The 20,745-nt window shown below is 38.8% G+C and overlaps 1 protein-coding gene across 10 annotated transcripts in view; it reads left to right on the top strand.

Annotated features, from left to right (window-relative positions):
* Positions 1–20,745, top strand: part of RB1 (RB transcriptional corepressor 1) — an 82,542-nt gene that overhangs the window by 16,631 nt on the left and 45,166 nt on the right. For 8 of the 10 annotated variants that reach the window (XM_054188828.1, XM_054188826.1, XM_054188829.1 and 5 more), the window contains 11 exons: positions 3,232–3,342; positions 5,627–5,775; positions 6,502–6,579; positions 9,197–9,306; positions 10,834–10,911; positions 14,743–14,830; positions 15,485–15,601; positions 16,275–16,331; positions 16,415–16,446; positions 16,524–16,600; positions 16,812–17,014. In XM_054188828.1, coding sequence (XP_054044803.1) covers positions 3,232–3,342; positions 5,627–5,775; positions 6,502–6,579; positions 9,197–9,306; positions 10,834–10,911; positions 14,743–14,830; positions 15,485–15,601; positions 16,275–16,331; positions 16,415–16,446; positions 16,524–16,600; positions 16,812–17,014 — 1,100 coding nt within the window. Of the gene's footprint in view, positions 1–3,231; positions 3,343–5,626; positions 5,776–6,501; positions 6,580–9,196; positions 9,307–10,833; positions 10,912–14,307; positions 14,379–14,742; positions 14,831–15,484; positions 15,602–16,274; positions 16,332–16,414; positions 16,447–16,523; positions 16,601–16,811; positions 17,015–17,759; positions 18,980–20,745 lie in introns of those variants that run through there. The other 2 variants (XM_054188833.1, XM_054188836.1) reach the window with 2 other exon arrangements.

Here is a 20,745-nt window from a genome sequence, read left to right as displayed (position 1 = left end):
CCTTAGTTGAGGAGGACCGGGTCAGAGACCACTTGGCCAAGCTGGACCTTCATAAATCCATGGGCCCTGACGGGATGCACCCGCGAGTGCTGAGAGAGCTGGCAGATGTTATCGCTAGACCACTCTCCATCGTCTTTGAAAAGTCATGGGGAACAGGAGAGGTGCCTGAGGACTGGAGGAAGGCTGACATCACTCCAATCTTCAAAAAAGGCAAGAAGGAGGACCCAGGGAACTACAGGCCGGTTAGTCTCACCTCTGTCCCTGGGAAGGTAATGGAGCGACTCATTCTGGATGTCGTCTCCAAACACATTGAGGAACAGGAAGTTATTGGAAGTGGTCAGCATGGATTTACCAAGGGCAAATCATGCCTGACCAATCTGATAGCTTTCTATGATGTTATAACGGGTTGGCTGGATGAGGGGAGAGCCGTAGATGTCATCTACCTTGACCTTAGCAAGGCTTTTGACGCTGTCTCCCATAACATCCTCATTAGGAAGCTGAGGAAGTATGGGCTAGACGAGGTGACCGTGAGGTGGATCGAGAGCTGGCTGAGTGACAGAACCCAGAGGGTTGTGATCAGCGGCATAGAGTCCAGTTGGAGGCCTGTAACGAGTGGTGTCCCTCAGGGGTCAATACTTGGACCAATTTTGTTCAATATATTCATTAATGACCTAGATGAGGGGACAGAGTGTATCCTCAGCAAGTTTGCTGATGATACCAAGCTGGGAGGGGTGGCCGACACTCCAGAGGGCCGTGCTGCCATCCAGCGTGACCTGGACAGGCTGGAGAGCTGGGCAGAGAAGAACCTAATGAGGTTCAACAAAAGCAAGTGTAGGGTCCTGCACCTGGGAAGGAAGAATGCCAAACACCAGTATAGGTCAGGGGTGGACATGCTGGGAAGCAGCTCTGAGGAGAAGGACCTGGGGGTCCTGGTAGACAGCAAATTATCCATGAGCCAGCAGCGTGCCCTTGTCGCCAAGAAGGCCAATGGCATCCTGGGCTGCATAGGGAAGACTGTGGCCAGTAGGTCGAGGGAGGTCATTCTCCCCCTCTACTCTGCACTGGTGAGGCCACAACTGGAGTACTGTGTCCAGTTCTGGGCTCCCCAGTTCAAGAGGGACAGGGAACTGCTGGAGCGAGTCCAGCGTAGGGCAACCAAGATGATTGTGGGACTGGAGCACCTCCCTTATAAGGAAAGGCTGAGAGAGCTGGGACTCTTTAGCCTGGAGAAGAGAAGGTTGAGGGGGGACCTGATTAATGTTTACAAGTATCTGAAGGGTGGGTTTAAGGAGGACGGAGCCAGGCTCTTTTCAATGGTTCCCAGCGACAGGACAAGGGGCAATGGGCACAAGCTAGAACATAGGAAGTTCCGTTCAAATACACGGAAAAACTTCTCTATGGTGAGGGTGACAGAGCACTGGAACAGGCTGCCCAGGGAGGTTGTGGAGTCCCCTTCTCTGGAGATTTTCAAGACCCACCTGGATGCAGCCCTGAGGGTTGTGCTTTAGGCAATCCTGCTCTAGCAGGGGAGTTGGACTAGATGATCTCTAGAGGTCCCTTCCAACTCTGAAGATTCCGTGATAACAAATATATAAATAAATTAAATATAATAGTAATATACTACTATAAGTCCCTGAAATCATGCATATTACAATTCTTCCTTGAAAAAGCTGAAGTTCCAGTTAAACCTGAGTGGTGAAAAAATTATAGTAGTCCATGGAGTCCTGTCTCTTTGTACTATTCCTACAAAAAAGAATTAATCATGTATCTTAATTGCTGCTTACTCCAGAGCTGTGTTATCAGTGAAGTGTACACATCTTTGCCATCAGAACTGGTCTTGGATCAGCTGAGCTCTGTGGAGCTTTTTTCACTAGAATTCTCCGAGTATAAGCATAAAGCAAAACTCACAAAGTTTTTCTAGCCTACCTTTTAATTGAGAATAAGGAAAGCTAAAATCTACCAGCAAACAACTGAAGTCACAGGATGCTTGGGTGATGCTTGCTAATTCTCATAGAAAATAAATACAAAAATTGCACAAGTAGTGGTCTAGCTGTTCTGAATCGCTATCGGCTTTCCAAACTTTTCATCGTGATGCATGCCATCTTGGAATGACCCTGTAGATCTTCTCTGGCATATGAATTGTAATTTGGGAACAGCTGGAATAATGTAGTTTTAAAAGTGCTTTTCATGCTAATATTTATGTGACTTTAAAGTAGTGTCATATAAATTTGGCAGGCTGAACATACAGTGTGATTGCATGTTTTGAATTTCTCTTCACTATATACTAGCCAATCCTGCTTTCTGAATACTTAGCAGCTTTCACAAAGCTTGTCTAAGACCACAAAAAAGAAAGTGGGGAAGAATTGCACAGAAATAGGAGGTATGTGTAGGTAAAATAGTCTACACAGTTATTCCACTGTATAGTAAAATGAAAAAGAAATTAGGAAGAAGCACTGAGAGGTAGGAATTTTGTGCACAGTAAATTTGTTTATATGCTATCTCTGAAGCAACAAACTTCTCGAGAACCACGAGTTTTAAAATCAGAATGGTTTGGGTTGGAAGGGACCTTAAAGATCATCTAGTTCCAACCCCCTGCCATGGGCAGGGACACCTCCCACTAGACCAGGCTGCTCAAAGCTCCATCCAGCCTGGCCTTGAACACTTCCAAGGATGGGGCATCCACAGCTTCTCTGGGCAACCTGTTCCAGTGCCTCACCACCCTCACAGTAAAGAATTTCTTCCTAATATCTAATCTAAATCTCCCCTCTCTCAGTTTAAAACTGTTGCCCCTCATCCTATCACTCACTACACTCCCTATAAGGAGTCCTCTCCTGTAGGCCCCCTTCAGGTACTGGAAGGCCGCTATAAGGTCTCCTCGGAGCCTTCTCTTCTCCAGGCTGAACAACCCCAACTCTCTCAGCCTGTCTTCACAGGAGAGGTGCTCCAGCCCTCGGATCACCTTTCTGGCCCTCGTCCGGACTCTCTCCAACAGGTCCACGTTCTTCTTGTGCTGAGGGCTCCAGAGCTGGACACGGCACATGATACAAAATAAATAGCCTTTAAATAACACTGGCATCTTGTTTGTGTTACAATTGTGTACAATTAGAATTTCTGAATTCTAATTGTAGTGTTTTATTAAATGGACTTCCAAATCTTTATTTTTTCAAAATTACTTTTAGAAGAAGTAAAACATCTCACAAAGCTTTTCTTTACCTTTTTAAACGTTTGCAGGTAAAGTCTTGCAAGTGGAAGATGACCTGGTGATTTCTTTCCAGTTGTTGCTGTGCGTCTTAGATTATTTTATCAAACTGTCACCTCCTGCTATGCTCAAGGAACCATACAGTAAGGATTTCAGTTTTTTGTTCACTAAAGTAGAAAGTAAATTGGTTAAATTTCTATTAGTGTCATGCTAACATTCATAATTAACATAATAAAATTTCTTAAGCTTGTTAAAATGGATTTTTTGATGTTTTAGTTCAATTTAGGTGATAGTGAGCTTGAATTAAATAATCTGAATGTGGCAGTGTATTTAATATATTTTTTTTTTCCTATTCCTGCTATCCATTTGCTATGTCCTCTGCCCACACAAGATGTTCAGGGGCTTGTTAAAACAGCAGTTCTGCTTTGGTAAAAGAATTCAGGTTCTGTACAGATGACTGAGAACTATTATTTAGGCTTGCTTTGAGTTACAAAAGGAAAAGATGACGCTATGACTCTTATTTCATTGACGTAGAGCAGTATCATGACAGCAGAAACGCAGAAGATACTGGACTATACAGACTTTTAAAAGACATGTAAAAGGAATATACAGTGGATAGAAAAGCTTATTGCAGTGATAGCTCAAAATAAAGCGGTAGAGGTAAAAAGTGGATATTACATCCCCTTTGTTATTAGCAAGTGTCTCATCTTTATTTTTAAATAAAAATATAACAAGTCTTCACTAGAGAAACTTCTATTCAGCAGTAACTCTTTGTACATTCAGTTTTTATACCAAAAACTTGGAAAACGTCACTAAAATGGCAGGGAAAGTAAGCATTTATGGTAACTTTCAAAGATAGAATTCTATTTTTGTTAAATACTTTCTTCTGCAAGCTACGGAATTGATATACTGAAGCATTTGGAGCCACAGTATGTAGAAAACAATTTTTTGATACCGATTAGTTTATCCTCTGCTGAGTTCGAATGCGACACTGGTATTTGTAGCGTAAATCTACTTGCTTTATTTCTCTGTTTCACGACTAAATTTCCAGTTGGGTTATAATGTCATAGAATAGATGATATATTCACTGCTGTATTCTTTAAATTCTATGTTTTGGAGGATATTTATCTGACTTAGTAATTATTTGTCACAGGTAAGAACAAGCAACCTCACTTTTATTCTAACGCCAGTACAAATTAAGGGTGGGAAAGGGTGGGCTTGCGGCAAGTAAATCCTTGCTTTTCTCCAGTACTATTTTGAATTTAAATTTGTCCTTCATAATAGGGCAGACAGATGCTACTGCCTATTTCAGAAGTTATGCAGCAGATCTTTTTCAAAGAACACTGAATTGAAACTCTGTGTTCACAATGACTTATTTTTTTTTAGTGAAACTACGAAGACTAGGAGCTTGTTAATTAGAGACAGTTTGGTTCTGTGCATTGTATCTTGAAAAGAAACGCTGCCACTCCAGATGAAGTTGCAAATACGGGTATCACTGTCATAAGTGTGAAACATTAGATTTCTAACTTGAAGCTGTGTGATGTGTGCAGGTGCTTTGTAAACTGTCAAACAGCACTTCACAACAGCGTATTGTTCAGAGCCTTGTGACCAAGAGGCTTCACGTTGTGTTAAATGAAGTCAAGCTTTTGATCTGACTGAGGCTGAGGGGATTAAGATGCAGCCACCTGACCAGTGTAGTTTGTCAGATTCTCTCAGAACAGTTATGAAATACAAATGAAGTTACAGATAAGAACAGCATGCTGATTACAGTGTCAGTTTTAAACCAACAATATTTAATGGTATTAAGGTGTGTTGTTTATATAATTCACGTATTTCAAGCTGGCAATATTGAAGCCGTCTACTTTGAGCTTAACAAAATGAAGTATTTTTACCTCACTGAATTAAGGGGTTTTGATGTCGTCTTCAAGGTGAACTTGTTTTTTCCTACTTGTTTGCCTGGAAGTACTTGGGGAAAGGGGGAATTCCCAGCAGAACCATATTGCAGGTTCCCACCAGCACTTAAGTCCTGCATTGACTTTATTAACCTTCAGACACGTAGAGTGAAGTTACTTTTTCAGCTCCTTGCTTTACGTTTCTGTAAAAATAGAAAAAATAGTTACTGATCTGTGAAAAGATAAGGGTTTCCTAGCTTTGCAAAACAGCTGCTTATTCAAAGCTACTTACAAAAAGGGCTATTAAATTCTGTGTTGAATAGCTTTTTAAAAACAAAATGTCCAAAAGCTGATAAAGGAATTTAAAAATTAGTTTTCTTTTTGTATAGGTTTTCTGTAATGAAGGTTTCTTACCCAGCTGAACAGATGAAAAGGGAAATATTTAAGAAGAGGACCTGAAAAATCATATAAAAACTTAAATCTCTTCTTTCTTAAGATGACTCTAACCTTGTGATGGTTCTGACTATCTTTCCAGAGTCTGCTGTGACTGCAGTGACTGTTAATGGTTCAGCTCGAACTCCAAGAAGAGGTCAGAACAGGAGTACACGTACTTCAAAGCAAACTGATACCAATACAAAAGTTATTGAAGTCCTTTGTAAAGAGCATGATTGTAATTTAGATGAGGTAATGCCCGTGTTTTAAAGTCTGTTAGATCTTGCTGCTAAACCCCATCTGGATTATGCATTTTTTTTAATGGTCTTTTTGAATGTCAATACTTGTGCCTGCTTAACTGTTCTCTCATGTTCAGTAGTGAAGGTATTTTACCTTCACATTCTGTAGTTTCTCTAGAAAGTAGTTTAAAAAAGCAAAAAAATCCCAAACCCCAAACCAGCCCTTTGATATGGATAATAATTTTGCTGGGGACACTGAACTGTGAAGAATGCAGTATGAAGTTATAGACTGATCACTGCATGTGGACGCTGGGCTGCTCTGATGGGGTTTCACAGCTGCATCCCGTGATAAGAAAATGTACACAACAAGCACATTGCTTCCGCATGGGATCTTAACCCCATTCTCCTTCTCCTTTGCTGATAAATCCGTTCCTGTGCAAAGAGGGCTGACTTTTTGAATATCCAAGCAGATGTTGGAAGCAGAAATATAAGAGGGCTGGGAGGAGTGCAGTTCTTTCCCAGTTTAGTCATGTAATGTTCCAGCAATGGATTATGTGCTGCATGCTGACGTAATACTATGTTTTGGATATGTAAGCAATTTCATTTTTGCTTTATTGAAAACAAAACACAGTGCGTTACGAAAGTGTCTCATTTAGTTCCTTGATTTAAAGATGTGAAAGCAGTGTATGCATGGCTGCCTCTGTACATTGCTAATATTGTGTTTTTTCTTTTTTTTTAGGTCAAAAATGTGTATTTCACAAGCTTTATACCTTTCTTGAATTCTATTGGTATTGTAACTTCAAATGGTCTACCAGAGGTAATTGGAGGAATTTAAGACAGTTCAACAACAGTACTTTACTTCGTGCCAAATTGCTTAAGATTCCCTTTACACATTGATGAAGTGCTAATAGGAGGTTCTGACATCTAGGAAAATGCATTGTTTTTCAGGAATGTAGTGTAGCAGGGATTCCAGTATTCATGGACTATATTTAGCTTTTACATTTGAATTCAATAAATTACTTTCCTGAGGCTGAACCAGTGCTTTTGCTCAAAGCAAAACATGACACAAGAGTTGCATATCCATGATCTTGGTGAGGCCATTAATCTAAAATACAGCTATTACAATATCAGGTCTCTGAGGTCAGTCTATAAATGCATACAGTCTTAAATTACAGACCTTAATTTAAATATAATTGAGACATGTTACTGTACTCGTCTTGGAGAGAGGTCTGAAAGATTAGTCTCAGTTTCACAACTGGCAGAGTTTGGACTGCTGTGTCCATGTAGAATTACTGTCATCTTACTGAGTTGTAACCTGGATGCAGGAGACTGCTTTTATGCAATAGCATGCAAGAATGCACCTTAGTACGTAACTCCTTGCAATGTATTTACATCCGTCATTCTTGAAAGAGTAGGTTTAGCTGTGTCACCAATAGATTTGGTAACCTGAAAATAAGCAGCTCTGGAGCTTATCAGACTGAACGTCTGTGAGATTCAGCCAAGTATATGTTCTGTTCAGTTTCATAGTGAGTTGGGTGGGGACAAGATACAAGACCTACTAAAGACCTTAATCTCTTCCAAAATGAATTTCAGGGTATCAAGAGTCTGTTTAGACTTTTTAATTTATGGGTGTATGTAGTATACCCGTACTGTATGGGTATACTGTATGGCTGTATGGGCTTCCAGGCAAAAGTTGTTATGCAGCTTATTCACAAATCAATAAGGGTTCTCATCCAAGGCTGCTCAACTGAAGCATAGTATCAAAATTACCAGTCTAAGGCTCTACTGTTGAAAATTGTATAAAAGGATGTATTTGAAGAAAAATCCAGTCACACAATCCTTGTTCCTGAAACTTGAGTGCCTGAGGGGATGTTATAAAACAAAGTAGAAGGTTACAGAGGTAGTCAGTTCATATATGTAATCCAACTAACCATCATTCATAGCTGAGATCATCAATACAGTAGCTAGTAATATGGGACATTTAAATTGACTTTAATTTTCATTAAAAACACCAACACTGAGCTTTCGATAAACTTTAATGTTATTTCCAAAACAAGAAAAGCTTTTGAGGCTTACCGTTGGTATTTCATTTGTCTTCACGGTTTGTTTGATGGGCAGGCTTTATGAACTGAACAGATAGATTGATTCAGAACTCTTATTTTTGGCTGAGGCTTTCTCCCCAGTCAGCCCAGTGCAGCCATTTTGTTTAAGAGCTGCTGCTTTTTGCAGAGAGAATCTGAAGTTTCTAGAAGTTTATGAAATACTGAAATACTTTAGGCAAAAGGCCCACATAAGCCATTAGGAAGATAATGAAAAATGAAAAGCTAATGAACTTTTAAAATAAAACAAATAAAGTGGTAATAGGAATCTAATCTTTGATTTAATAGTCCTAATCTCAAAGTTTTAACCATGAGATTGGTTTGGAGCAAATTAATTTGGTAAAGGGAAAATGAAAAGATGAGGAGCAAAGCTGTCTAGGAGGTATTTGCATTATTTTTTCTTGGGACTGGGAGGGGGCTAATTTGGGTTCATATGCACTGCTGCCTGTTTTTATAGCAGGAGTTTGTTAAAGCACAGCATCGCTTAGTATGTTTAAGGGCTCAGGGAACAGACAGTTGAGGTGCCTGCCTACTTCTGCAGGAGCACAGCAGCAGATTTGAAGATGAGGTTAGTATGTGGCCCTGATTAAAAAAAAATTGCAGACTTTCAGTTAGCTATTCCCTCAAAATAAAATTAGAGAAACCCCCAAAACAACAAAAAACCTCCAACAACAAACTTTTCCATGCAAAACAAAGTCATATCAATATGGAATCTAATCAACTAAGAAACTTTTAATGGTAATTTAAAAACCGACAAAGTGGATATGAAATAAGGGTCTATATTTTTGTAGAAATAGGCATTTAAAAAAAACAACACAACTGAAATATTAATATGGAATGGAGACATTTTTCTTACACTCAGAACAGGAGGTTTTGAGTTCGGGTCTTGGCCTTCATCTCCAAACCAGCAGAGACAGGGACCTAGTGGATTGTCTGGCAGCTGTTCTTAGGACGCTCGTGCTACATTTCCTGCTCTTAGAGACACTTTTATCTTCTGGAAGGAAAAATCTAAAAGCCTAAAAACATTAGTTAGATTTCCGGGTCTGTGTCTCCCACTAGCTATTTTTAGCTCGTTCACAGTGTCGAGACCTGCATTTCTTCAAAAAAGTCTCATGATCTTGGATTGTTTTCTCTTCTAAAATATTATCTTTGTTTGCATGTGGGAACGATAATTTTCCTGTGGGTATGTTTCAGCTATTTGTGACTTTGTGAGCTCCAAGGTCATTCTGTTACCAATTCAGCATTGTATTTGTGAGGTAGGACTAGCTTATATTATTCAGTAAATTGTCAAACTTGTTCCTAAAAAATAAAGGGGTTATTCAATGTTTTTTTGAGGTTGAGGTTCTCTCGAAACAGTATGATGAGCTCTATCTCAACAACAAAGATATAGACGCAAGATTATTTCTGGATCACGATGAAACTCTACAGCCTGATGTCATAGCATGGTAATATTTCCTTTTACTGCTTTCATTTTATAATGGAAAATGTGAACTTGGATTGATTTCTCCCTTTGCTCCCTTGATGCATGTTCTAAATGGAGATCTCTGTATTCTGTTGATCTCCTAGGTTTGCAGTCCAGCTAAGATCTTTCTGGTAACCCTTGCTTGCTTGGTTATAGCTTTAAAACTTGCTTTACGTTATAGCTTAAATAATTAGAAAATGTGTGGCTGTGACTCTACCTGAAATGATTTGGCAGCTCTACTTTAATTCTTACTCTGTGCAAGCCCTTGTTGTCAAGGGGGAAGCTGAGGAATTGTGAGGAGGAGGCTGAGGCCATGTCATGCTAGTTGCTTAGATGTGTCCAAGGCAATGTTACGGCTCTGGGGCCAGGTGGCATGGAATGGCTTGGGTCCTCGCTTTCCGTATCCTCCTTCCTAAAATCAGATGGTGGCATTTGGAAGCTGCCTGTTGGGAGTGGTCCTCAGCCCGTTCTGACTTCTGATCTGTACCCACAAATTGTTTGGGGAATGGTAGTTTGAACAGGAGGGGAACGTGCCGTGAAAGGTTTGGCAGGGAGTACCAGTGCCCAGGCACACTCCCTGGTGCTGTTCGGTAATAGAGATGTCACGGGCCTGTGGAAGCGAGTCCAGAGGAGGGCCACAAAAACGATCAGGGGCTGGAGCACCTCTCCTGTGAGGACAGGCTGAGAGAGTTGGGGTTGTTCAGCCTGGAGAAGGCTCCTGGGAGACCTTATTGTGGCCTTTCATTGCTTAAAGGGGCCTACAACAAAGATGGGGACAAACTTTTTAAATAGGCCTGTTGCGATAGGACAAGGGGTGATGGCTTTAAATTAGAAGAGGGTAGATTTAGACTAGGTATAAAGAAGAGATTTTTTTTTTTTACGATGAGAGTGGTGAAACACTGGCACAGGTTGCCCAGAGAGGTGGTAGATGCCCCGTCCCTGGAAACATTCAAGGTCAGGTTGGACGGGGCTCTGAGCAGCCTGATGTAGCTGAAGATGTCCCTGCTCATTGCAGGGGAGATCGGACTAGTTGGCCTTTAAAAGGTCTCTTCCAACCCAAACTACTCCATGATTCTATTTGGGTTTTTTTTTTCAGTCATACACTTAAATTCCAGTGGTTCCTGACAATTCAACACTTCTGTAACTTGATGTGAGCTCACAATGTGAATCCGTGACTTTATCTATGCTAAAAAAAATGACTTCATTTAAATTTGGATTAAAATGGAGCTAATACCAGCTGTACCTATAAATTAAGCTGTTTATAACTAGAATTATAGGAAAAAAAGTTGGAAGGGAACTTTTGAGGCCATCTAGTCCAACATCCTGCTCAAAGCAGGATCTAATTGGGAATTTAAATTACATTGTTCTAGCAGCTGGAGTGGTTGGATATCTAGATCTTCTAAAAGCAATCTGTTCCATAGTTTTCTCTTCAGATTAATACATCTTTATAGAAAACACTTTTTTTCTTAATTACCTTTGTGCTTCATAAGTTTGTTTTCTATTTCTGTAGCTCACAGTTGGAGAGGACACCAATAAAAACCAATTCAGATGAGGAACTTAATCTTATACTTCCACAGACTCCTGTTCGGTATGAGTTTTGCTTTTAAGCTGTGTTCTTTTTTTTTTTTCCAATATCCTAACTAGAAATATTCATCTTTAGAGTAATTATTTTTAATTTTAAAGCAACTGTTAGGTTTTTTTGTTTGGTTGTGGTTTGTTCTCCCCCCCCCCCCCCCGTAAAACAGTCTATAGTTCTGGTCACTAATGAACAGTGAGCATGTACTGAGGGGTGCTGAATGCCCTTAGTTCTGGTGAAGTTGTTGGAAAACAGAGAGATTTTTACTGAGTTGTCTAAAAAGTGCAAGATGTCTGTAAAATAGATTGCTGTATGCGTTCTTGTGAGACGCAACTTTATACTTCCATGGTATACATCCATCTTCCTTTCTCATCCAGCTCCAGCTCTGTATCTTCTGGCTTCCTTTCCTGATAACAAATTTTATATGTACATGCATTTCTTCTCCCATAATCTTTTTCTTCTTAGTATTGCTTTTTCTGTATGGGAATATTAATATTTCAGAATACCAACACTTTTTTTTTCCCTTATATTGGGAAGATTAACATTTCAGAGTGCCAACATATTTTGATCTATCGGGGAAAATGGGCAGATACGATAGAAATGTGTTCTGAATTGGAGATTGTTTGATCTACGATCAAATGCAGAAAAACCGCAAACTTGAATTCAGTTAACCAAAGGAAAGGAGACTTGCGTGTACCTTCTTTCCATTGTGCCACGTAGCTTTTTGGTAAAATTGGTACATTTTTGGCTGATGGTACTTAGAAATTCCTGGATGCTCAAGAGCCAACCAGCTGTGTCACTGCAATGCCATGTGCTATGTGGTCAAACAGAGAAATGTCCTCACAGGCAGTCATTCTTAAGGTGTCAGGTTTAATAAAATCAGACAGTGAAGTTCTTGTTCCGTGCTTGCTGTATAAATGCCTTTCATTTTAGCATGCTGTAGAGATGAGAGAAGTTAAAATATTGTACCCTTAATTATTACTTCAGTGTTCTCAAATGAGTAAAATTATTTTTGTTTTCATTAAAAATACTTCTACGTTCTTTATATGCATGTGGAAGAATAAATTAGAGTCTGGGCTTGTGCATCCACCATAAATCTACTAAATGCCACCTGCAGAAACTAATTGTTTTCTAGCCAACAGCAGCAAGGTTTGGAAAAGAGTCTTCATAAAAATTATAAAAGGAGACTGCATGTGAGGTAGATATTGATCAGTATATGAAAGACCTTTTAGTTGCCTGTGATTGTGAAAGGCTTTTTTTGATTGCCTTAGTGGTCCCTTTTGGTCTTATGCTCAAATTTTTAACTGACGGTCATGCTTTTTTAGCCATAAAGGCATCAGTTTTTATTTCAGTGCCCAGACTGAATGTGCATTACCAGGAACTAGACCATCTAAAACATGCAGTGCATTTAACAATTGACAACAAATCCCACTTTTGACAAATATAGATAGCTGTTGATGCTTTTCAGTTATACTAGAATTAAAGCCCTCTAACACTGTGAAAGATGCTTCACTGAAGTTCTTGACGTGGAAGTCTTATTTAAAAATAAGTCCAGGAATACCAAGTTTCTGCGTTGCTAAAAATTTGAAATGTGCTAAACCAACTTTGATCTTGAGAGGAGGTCTAGTGAGATATTTAGATTCTCTCCATCCACACTTGGGTTTTTCTCTGACTTTTGCAAAACTGATGCCATTTAAGGCAGTTCAAGTGAGGACTTACTCACCAGCAGTGATTTGGGCTGTAGTAACAGTTTTTCCTAAAGCCATAGAACTGTCGCTAGATGGCAGTAAAACTTTGAGCATCAGCATAGAGTGGACAGTGTCTCTTTAAGTCTCCCTGAATTAAGTAGAACGCCGTACAGGTTATATTAAAAGCACTCTACTTATTACTTTTAATCTTCTTATAAGGTTTTCTTTCTGGACATAGGCAGAAAGCTCTAAAACCCCCTGAAATTGGTGAGAATCTAATAAGTTTCATCGGTGGATTTCTATCTGTTCGTTTATATAGGAAGCAGTAGATAAAATGGGTGTAAGTACTAGTTCAGAGCATAATGAGAATGGGTTGTGTGTTTTCATTTAAGTCTTTTCCACTGTCCTTATACTTTTCCTTATTACTAGTAGAGTTTTGTCAGACGTGATTTTTATCAAAACCCTCTAAAAAGTAGATTAAAAAAAACACGACCATCTTTGCACTATTACAGTTGTAATGATTGAACATATTTTTCTTCTTTCTCCACTTATTTTTCTGAGTGATATGAGCCAAATTGTATTTAAATAGCACAGAAATTTAAAACAAACAAGCCAAAAAACCACCGAAACCCACAATGACAAATTCAGAAAGTACAATACCACCGGAAGAATCAAACTGCTTCTTAGATGGTAGGAGAGAAATGAATACACTAGCCTTTCTGAATGAATAGAAACTTAATGCTGTTGCTTAATACACAACTTGAAATATGTTTGAAAAAATAAAAAGCCAGGCCACGTTAACGCTTATGGACTTACTGCATATATTACTAGTTCTGTATGTATGTGCAAATAATAAAGGCACAACAATACATGATATCCCCCAAAGTTGGAAATGGGGGCTGTTTGGATGCTAGCTCATGCACATATCTTCTTGTCCTGTATGACAAGATCATTATTGTTCTTATTTTCCCACCTGTAGATACTTCAGTCACCTCCTGGATAATACATGCTATTTGAGAAGAGGCCATATTCTGTTATCTTAAAATAATGATCTTTCTAGAAGTCATGAAAAATGTTTGTTGTCAGGATTTCAGTTCTAGAAGAAAAACTGAAAAATGCTTTCTACAGAGAGATATACACTCACCCTAACAAAACATTTAGCTTTGTGGAATAAACAACAGGATCCTATGCATTTGTCTTCATTGTATTCTTAATTCTTTAAATTATTACAGCTTTTCTGAAATACTGCTATTACTTGGGCTAGCTTTAGTAGTTTACTGCATTAAGATATTGGATGTGAATGAGTGGACATTACTTGTGGTTTTGAATCTGTTCATCGAGAAAATTCTAGGCATTAAGTAGAGATACAAATAGTTTTAATGTCAGTCATTTTTTTGGGGGGGCTTTTTTTTGTACTCTGTAACTGTAAGGTAATGCCAGTAAGATTGTACGTGGAGGCATACTTCAGTACGTCCAAGTTAATAAAATGTTATTCATTTAGACAATACAGAACACTGGAAAATTTCTTTAATACCTGCATGCTTTTCCCCACCCATAATACTTCAAAAGTTAAGAAGATTTTATATTTAAGATCCTTCTAACTTAGCTACAGATACAGCAGGTAGAATAAGGATTGCAGAAATTGGAGCCTTTCTATTGGAAATAGAAGGAATTGGAATTAAAGTTAGAACTTAAGTTTTAATGTAACTTTTGGATTCAGATCCAGGGAGAAGACTCTCTTTTCTCATGCTGTTGCCAATAGAAATGTTGACAGCTCTGGCTATGAAAAATGTGAGTTTTTCAAGGCATCTGGGATTTCCTTGATTTAACTGGAATATTTTCACGTACAAGGATTGCAGTTCCACCATTTTGTTGCTTTTAATAGTCCTTGTTAGTGTTTATTACTTAATTTATGTTCTTTTGGTTATTTATTATGGATTCTAATAATTCTAATAATCAGATGATTAGATAAATTAGATTATTAGAATTCACAGTGGTTAACACAGTACAACAGTTTTTCCCAGCAGGTTGTTTGATAACTGGTGTGAGAACTAAAATAATAATTTTTTTGTTTGTTTGTAGAATTGCTGTTCATTTTTTTGAAACTGTCAAGCCAACTGTAATGTTTATTATGCATTTTACTGTATTTCTCTAGAGCTGCAATGAATAACATTCAGCAATTGATTATGATTTTAAACTCAGCAACTGATAAACCTTCGGATACTCTCATCGTATATTTCAATGTAAGTGACTAGAAGGAAGATTTGTGAAAGATTCTTGGAATTATCACTCAAGTAAAATATGTAACTATAGATCTGATGAATGTGTTTTGAGGAACTCCTTTATTAACTACCATTTTTTGAAGAAGTACATTTTAATTAGGATGGCTTAAATGTAATAACTCATTTTAGAAAGCACTTCTATCTATCTAACTCATGTGTACCGGAACCTTATAAGTTCTTAAATCTTTTTCTTACTGCATTAAATATTAAGATTTATTTATGTATGTATCAGATGGAAAAATAAGGGGATATAAAAGGGAGACAAAGAAGAGAAGGAGGATGTACTCAGAAGATCTCATGTCCACATTCAGCAACTTAAGCATATTTCTAACTTTAAAGACACTAACGTTGATGTTACTATTCACATATTAGTTGGGTTAGTTGCAGTTACTTGCATGTCAGACATGAAGTTGTAGTTACTGGAAACTGTTGAGGGTATACAATGATTCTGTCTTGTTTTTTAAATACTCCGCTTCTGTTTATGTTGATGTGCTGACCGAGAGATGTTACAAAGCGAAGCAGGACAAATGTGATTAAATCATCAACATTTTTTTTGAAGTAAAATGTCCTTTCTTTGCCTTTCCTTCCCCTGCCCTCTTTCCTGTACTTTATTAGAATTGCACAGTGAACCCTACGGATAGTATCCTGAGAAGAGTGGAAAGTCTTGGCCACATCTTCAAAAAGAAATTTGCTGAAGCAGTTGGACAAGGATGTGCTGAAATTGGCTCACAGGTAGCTAGCATTCTTGTTGAGTATTACTCATTTGAACTCTGCTGGTAGCAGCTAATGTGAGACTTGACTTACTGACTGTCCTCCTTCAGCATAGATCAATAATGGTAAAAAGTAGCAATATTCTTTTCGGCTTAAGGGATGGACAGGTATTTTTTTCTAAAGCACTGTAAAGATAATATTCAACAAATTGTTCTCAATGTATAAGGAGCAATAGAAGCTGGGTGGAAATATGTTGGAAATACTTTAATGAAGAATGGGAAAATTGCTGGGCAAAATACATTTAGTGAAACATGTATTTGCATTCATTAAGGTAACTTAACTTAAAACTGCAAAAGACGACTCACTTCCTAGTAGGCCAGCTGTGCTTTCATCTAGGATTTTGGAAAACAAGTCAAACCAAGTTTGTACTTGACAGGCTCCTGTTTGTCAGTCCTGTTAGCTGTAAATGAGCATAAACCCTTGATTAAGTCTTCATATGGTTGGGGTAGTCCCAAACCTTAGTAGCCTTTGAGGCCTCTCCATTGCTATTAGCGAATGGAACTAGGGACAGTGACTTCTTTATAGTGGCTCTTCTAAAAATGGAAATGTTCTGAACCATTAAAACATGAGAGTCTGCCTGTTGTGGTCTGTTAAAACTTCTTCTAATATTGTTGAATTTCTTCTTTTCTAACAGAGATACAAACTTGGAGTACGTCTGTATTACAGAGTAATGGAGTCTATGCTCAAGTCGGTAAGTTTAGTACTGATAGCTTAGTACTGGCATTGCATTTATAAGTACTAAGAATATTCACAAGTTTGGTTTATATATTTCAGGAGGAAGAGCGCCTCTCAGTGCAGAATTTCAGGTATGTGTCCCTAACTTGTTATCGAAGTCTGCTGTTTTAGTGTTAGGATAAGTATTAATTACTTTCTTTCTCCTTAGCAAACTTCTGAATGATAATGTCTTCCACACATCTCTTCTGGCATGTGCTGTTGAGGTTGTCATGGCTACATACGGCAGTAAGTTGAATCTAAAATCCTAAATAGCGTTGTTATTTATTGATAATTATTGCCATTTTTTCTAATACGTAAAATACAGTAAATAGCCAAAAAAAAAAAGCACTCACTGAAATTTCTGAACTAGCAATGATTCAACAAATAGGAAAAGGCAAAATCATCAGAAATGAAAGAATGTAATACTCCTGATAATTTTAGTCCTTTTTGCCCGCAGGAAATGCTTCACAAAGTGATGGTACCAGCGCTGAAACAGACTTGTCCTTCCCATGGATTCTCAGTGTATTTGATTTAAAAGCTTTTGACTTCTACAAGGTGATTGAAAGCTTTATTAAAGCGGAGCCAAGCCTAACAAGGGAAATGATAAAGCATCTAGAACGCTGTGAACATCGAATTATGGAGTCTCTTGCTTGGCAATCTGTAAGTAATGCTTTAAAGTAGTATTTGTCCTTGTGTAACATGCATATCTAGAAAAGGGAAATCGCACCCAACTCTATAAAATAAGTTTGTGGTCTTGCTGAGACTTAGTTCTAGCAAAATAAATTACAAGAGCAAAATGAGATTAGTTTTGGCGTGTCTTCAGGTTTTGAAAAAAAGAGTATATCAGAGGAAGAAGTTAACATAGCTCTGCTGATTTATGTGATTGTAAGCCAGCATCACTTTACTAGTCTGGCATGAATCTTAACGGTAATACCCTTAAACAGTATTTTGGTGCCAAAGACAAGGTAATAAATTCTATGCTTTATTTGTAAGTTAATTTTTATCCAGTTGCTCTTCCCACTTGGCAATAGGACCTTAGTTCTGTGCATCTGATGTGTTTGCTAATGGTACTTAAAATATTGATTCACATTGTCATTTGCACTTCAGTCACTTTAGTATTTTTGGATGCCATTAAAATAAAGTGCTGGGAGTTTGCATTGGATTTTTTTAGGCTGGATCTCAGTAAATCAAACATTGTTTCTTTATATTTATCTTACTTATAAACCAGAGGTATGCTATTAATGCCACAAAACAGGAGACTATAAAGACTTCTTATTTTAACCAGAGAGACGTAAAGTAACTGCTGAAGAACCCATGTCGTATCTTACAGTTCTGGGAAGTTTAAAAAACATAGTATGCCGTAGCTAATGGGATAGTTTAATCATGAAGCAAGTTTTCTTTTCAGGGTAATCTGCGCTTGGTATGTGTATGACTTCAGAGTGAAAAGCCAGCAGTTTTCTAGTATGAGTGATATTTTACCAGATTCTGGGGTTATACTCCTGGATTCAGGGAACGCTGCTGCTCCTGAGCAGTGAGAGCCCCATCCATATTCGGTTTTCTAGCTCGGGAGAAGCACGCTGGCCCCGGGGATGTATGGAAGCAGTTGCCATGCTTCAGACTGAACCTGGTGGACCACCTTGTGCCAACTAGCCCTTGCCACTTGATTTCCTTTGCCAACATGCTCCATGGGCACATGTCAGGCCCTGAATATGCCCTGTTGTGAAGGTGACCTTTCCATTGGGGGAGCCAAGAGTTCTGTATCCAGCTCCACGCTCATCGCATTGGCACTCTGTGCCCCAGGATTTCTGGTGCAGTGCTGTAGCTGCTCTACCAGAGTGTAAATCTTTCCCTCTGTAATGCCTTTCCATGTTTGTTTGGTGTCTTGGGAAACGCACGTGGCCTTTCCATTGCTGTATAAATTTCTTCATGGTTTTGCCGTTCTTTTGAATAAGACTGCCTGAAAGCACTTGAGGCTGAGAGCCTTTTACCACAGCATACAGAAACAGGGAAAATCAGGCAGTGTCTCAAGAGGTAGGCAGTATTTTAAGAAGCTTGCAGGCTTGTGAAAAGCGCTTATTTAAGAAATGTAACATTGAGGACAAAAGGCAGAGGTACAGATACCCAAGTTTGACGCTCTACAAGGAAATAGAGGCTCCTGATACCTTCTGCAAACCAGTTTGAAGTCAGCTTACTGATCAGCAATAAGTCGTATGTATCGGTTTCTACCCAGTAATTCCAGCACTGCCTGCAGATAATCTGATTTGGACTTGGGCTTTTGGACTGGGAAATGCAAAGCGTTGTGTCTTTAAAGATGACAGGTGTAGTTGCAAGCTTCTGTGAAATAAATGTTAATGTCAACAGCAAGCACAGGATTATTGGAAGTTTTCTGAGTGTTCTGTTTGAATGTATTTTAATGTATTGAATCTGTCTTGAATTGCCAGAGGTATATGTTTGGTACTGGTTTGAGGTGGCGCTTATAGCTGATTTGAATGTTAATAGAATGGAATAGTTAAGTTGGAAGGGACATACAGCGATCATGTAGTGCCAGTATATGTGGAGTGGAGCACAGTGGAGGGGATAAAGAGAGATGTGCAGTACACATATCCAAGGGCCCTTCTGCTTCATTGACCTGTGTGTCATGTCTCTCCTGGATCTCTCCAAGCGCAGGACAGTCTGCAGTCTCCAGAGGTTTGTCACTGGAGGGCACAGCAGGGTTTCCTCAAAAGCTGAGGGAAGCGGTGGCAGTCAGCTATGGGCAGTTGGAGCCTGTGTACAGGCACGCTGTGATTCTGCACTGGCCTCCGTTGTCTCCTCCAGCTGCCCATAAAGGAAAGGCTGCGGCTCGTGAGCAGCAGGCTGCATAGGAGTGGCTCAGGAGATAAGAAGTAGTGAAACGTTATCATAGAATGGTTTGGGTTGGAAAGGAACTTTAAAGGTCATCTAGTCTAACCTCCCCTGCAATAAGCACAGACATCTTCAACTAGATCAGGTTGCTCAGCCTTGTCCAACCTGACCTTGAATATTTCCAGGGTTGGGGCATTATCTGTGCTAAAATTTCTTGCTGAGTCTCTGGGTCGCTGCAGTGAAGGACCTGAGGCCCATATGTTGTAAGGCTGCATGTAGAAATGTAAAGCCATGAGTCCTCTTGTGCAGAAAATCCGCCTGTACTTCACACCTAAACATTGGCTGGTTTAGTCTAAAAAGTGGAACCTATTAGCAACAGGAGAAAATGCTTCCATGGCTGACTTGCAAGGCTGTTGAGGTCCAGAAAGGTTCAACTAGTGAACAAAGGAGTAGTTTACCATATTGCTTTGCAGTTCCTCACCTGGATGTTTTCTCACTACTTGGATATTGTCAGCATGTCATTGTGTACAAGATTTACAAAGTGTCTGCTTAATTAGTAATTCCCTCAAGAAGGGGTAGGCAATTAGAGAGTGTAGTTCGTACTAGTAAACTTACCTCCAAACACTCGATAAAGCAGGAGAGAAAAGCCAGATGACTTCTGCTTAGTCATACAGACTATCTCACCATAAGTGATTGCTTTGGGTTAATTTTAAACAAATTGCTGATAATTAAAAAAAAAAAAAAAGAATCTCAAGAAGGTTCAAGTTTCCTAATACAGCTAGAGAATTTTTTTTTTTTGAAAAGTGTTAAAATGAAGAGAAGCATGGAATGAGTAACTCTTATGCAAAAAAAAGAAAAACTGAGCTTGGTAAATAGAAAAGATTTGAAAAATATGTATTTACAAATATTTGCATAATGCAACTCTGATTTCCCCCAATTATTTGCCGTGTATTTTTGTTCAGTTCTTACCTTCCCCCACAGGTAGTACATTTCCATACAAGGCTTGTCTGCTCTTTGGAAAGTCAGATCCGTATTTATCCAGTCTTTTCTCATTCTCCTGACTGCTTTAGGAAGCAAGACTTCAATACGAGATTTAAAGGGACCGAGCAATTGAATACAGAATAGCTTGAATTTATGGTAGTTTTACTTGTCACAGAGCTTTTGTGAGGGGGAAAAAGCCTTGCATGATTTCTCTGAAGAAAGAAAATCTTAAATGCATCTGACCTTTATCTGACTTTGGAAGCTGTATCGAATGAATGTGAAGGATTCTGTTTCTTACCGGTATTTGAAGATAATATATCACTGCTTTGCTAGTCATTGTGAATATGTTTATTGCTTTTGCATAGCTAGCTGATTTAGTCATCTGTACTTTAGGCAGGAGATAGAACTTTTCTAGGTCATCCTTTCTTTTAACAGAAAAAGCATAGCCAGACAAAATAAAGGGTGGAAAAATGTTGGTTTCTTCCCAATAATTCTTAATTTTGAAAAGGGGCATGTGTCCATACTAATTAAATCATGTGGAAAATACTTCCTTTTCCTTAAATCCT

Source organism: Rissa tridactyla, chromosome 1 (genome assembly GCF_028500815.1).
Source record: "Rissa tridactyla isolate bRisTri1 chromosome 1, bRisTri1.patW.cur.20221130, whole genome shotgun sequence".
In the NCBI taxonomy this organism is placed as follows: domain Eukaryota; kingdom Metazoa; phylum Chordata; class Aves; order Charadriiformes; family Laridae; genus Rissa; species Rissa tridactyla.
This window is presented reverse-complemented; position numbering and strand designations above follow the sequence as displayed.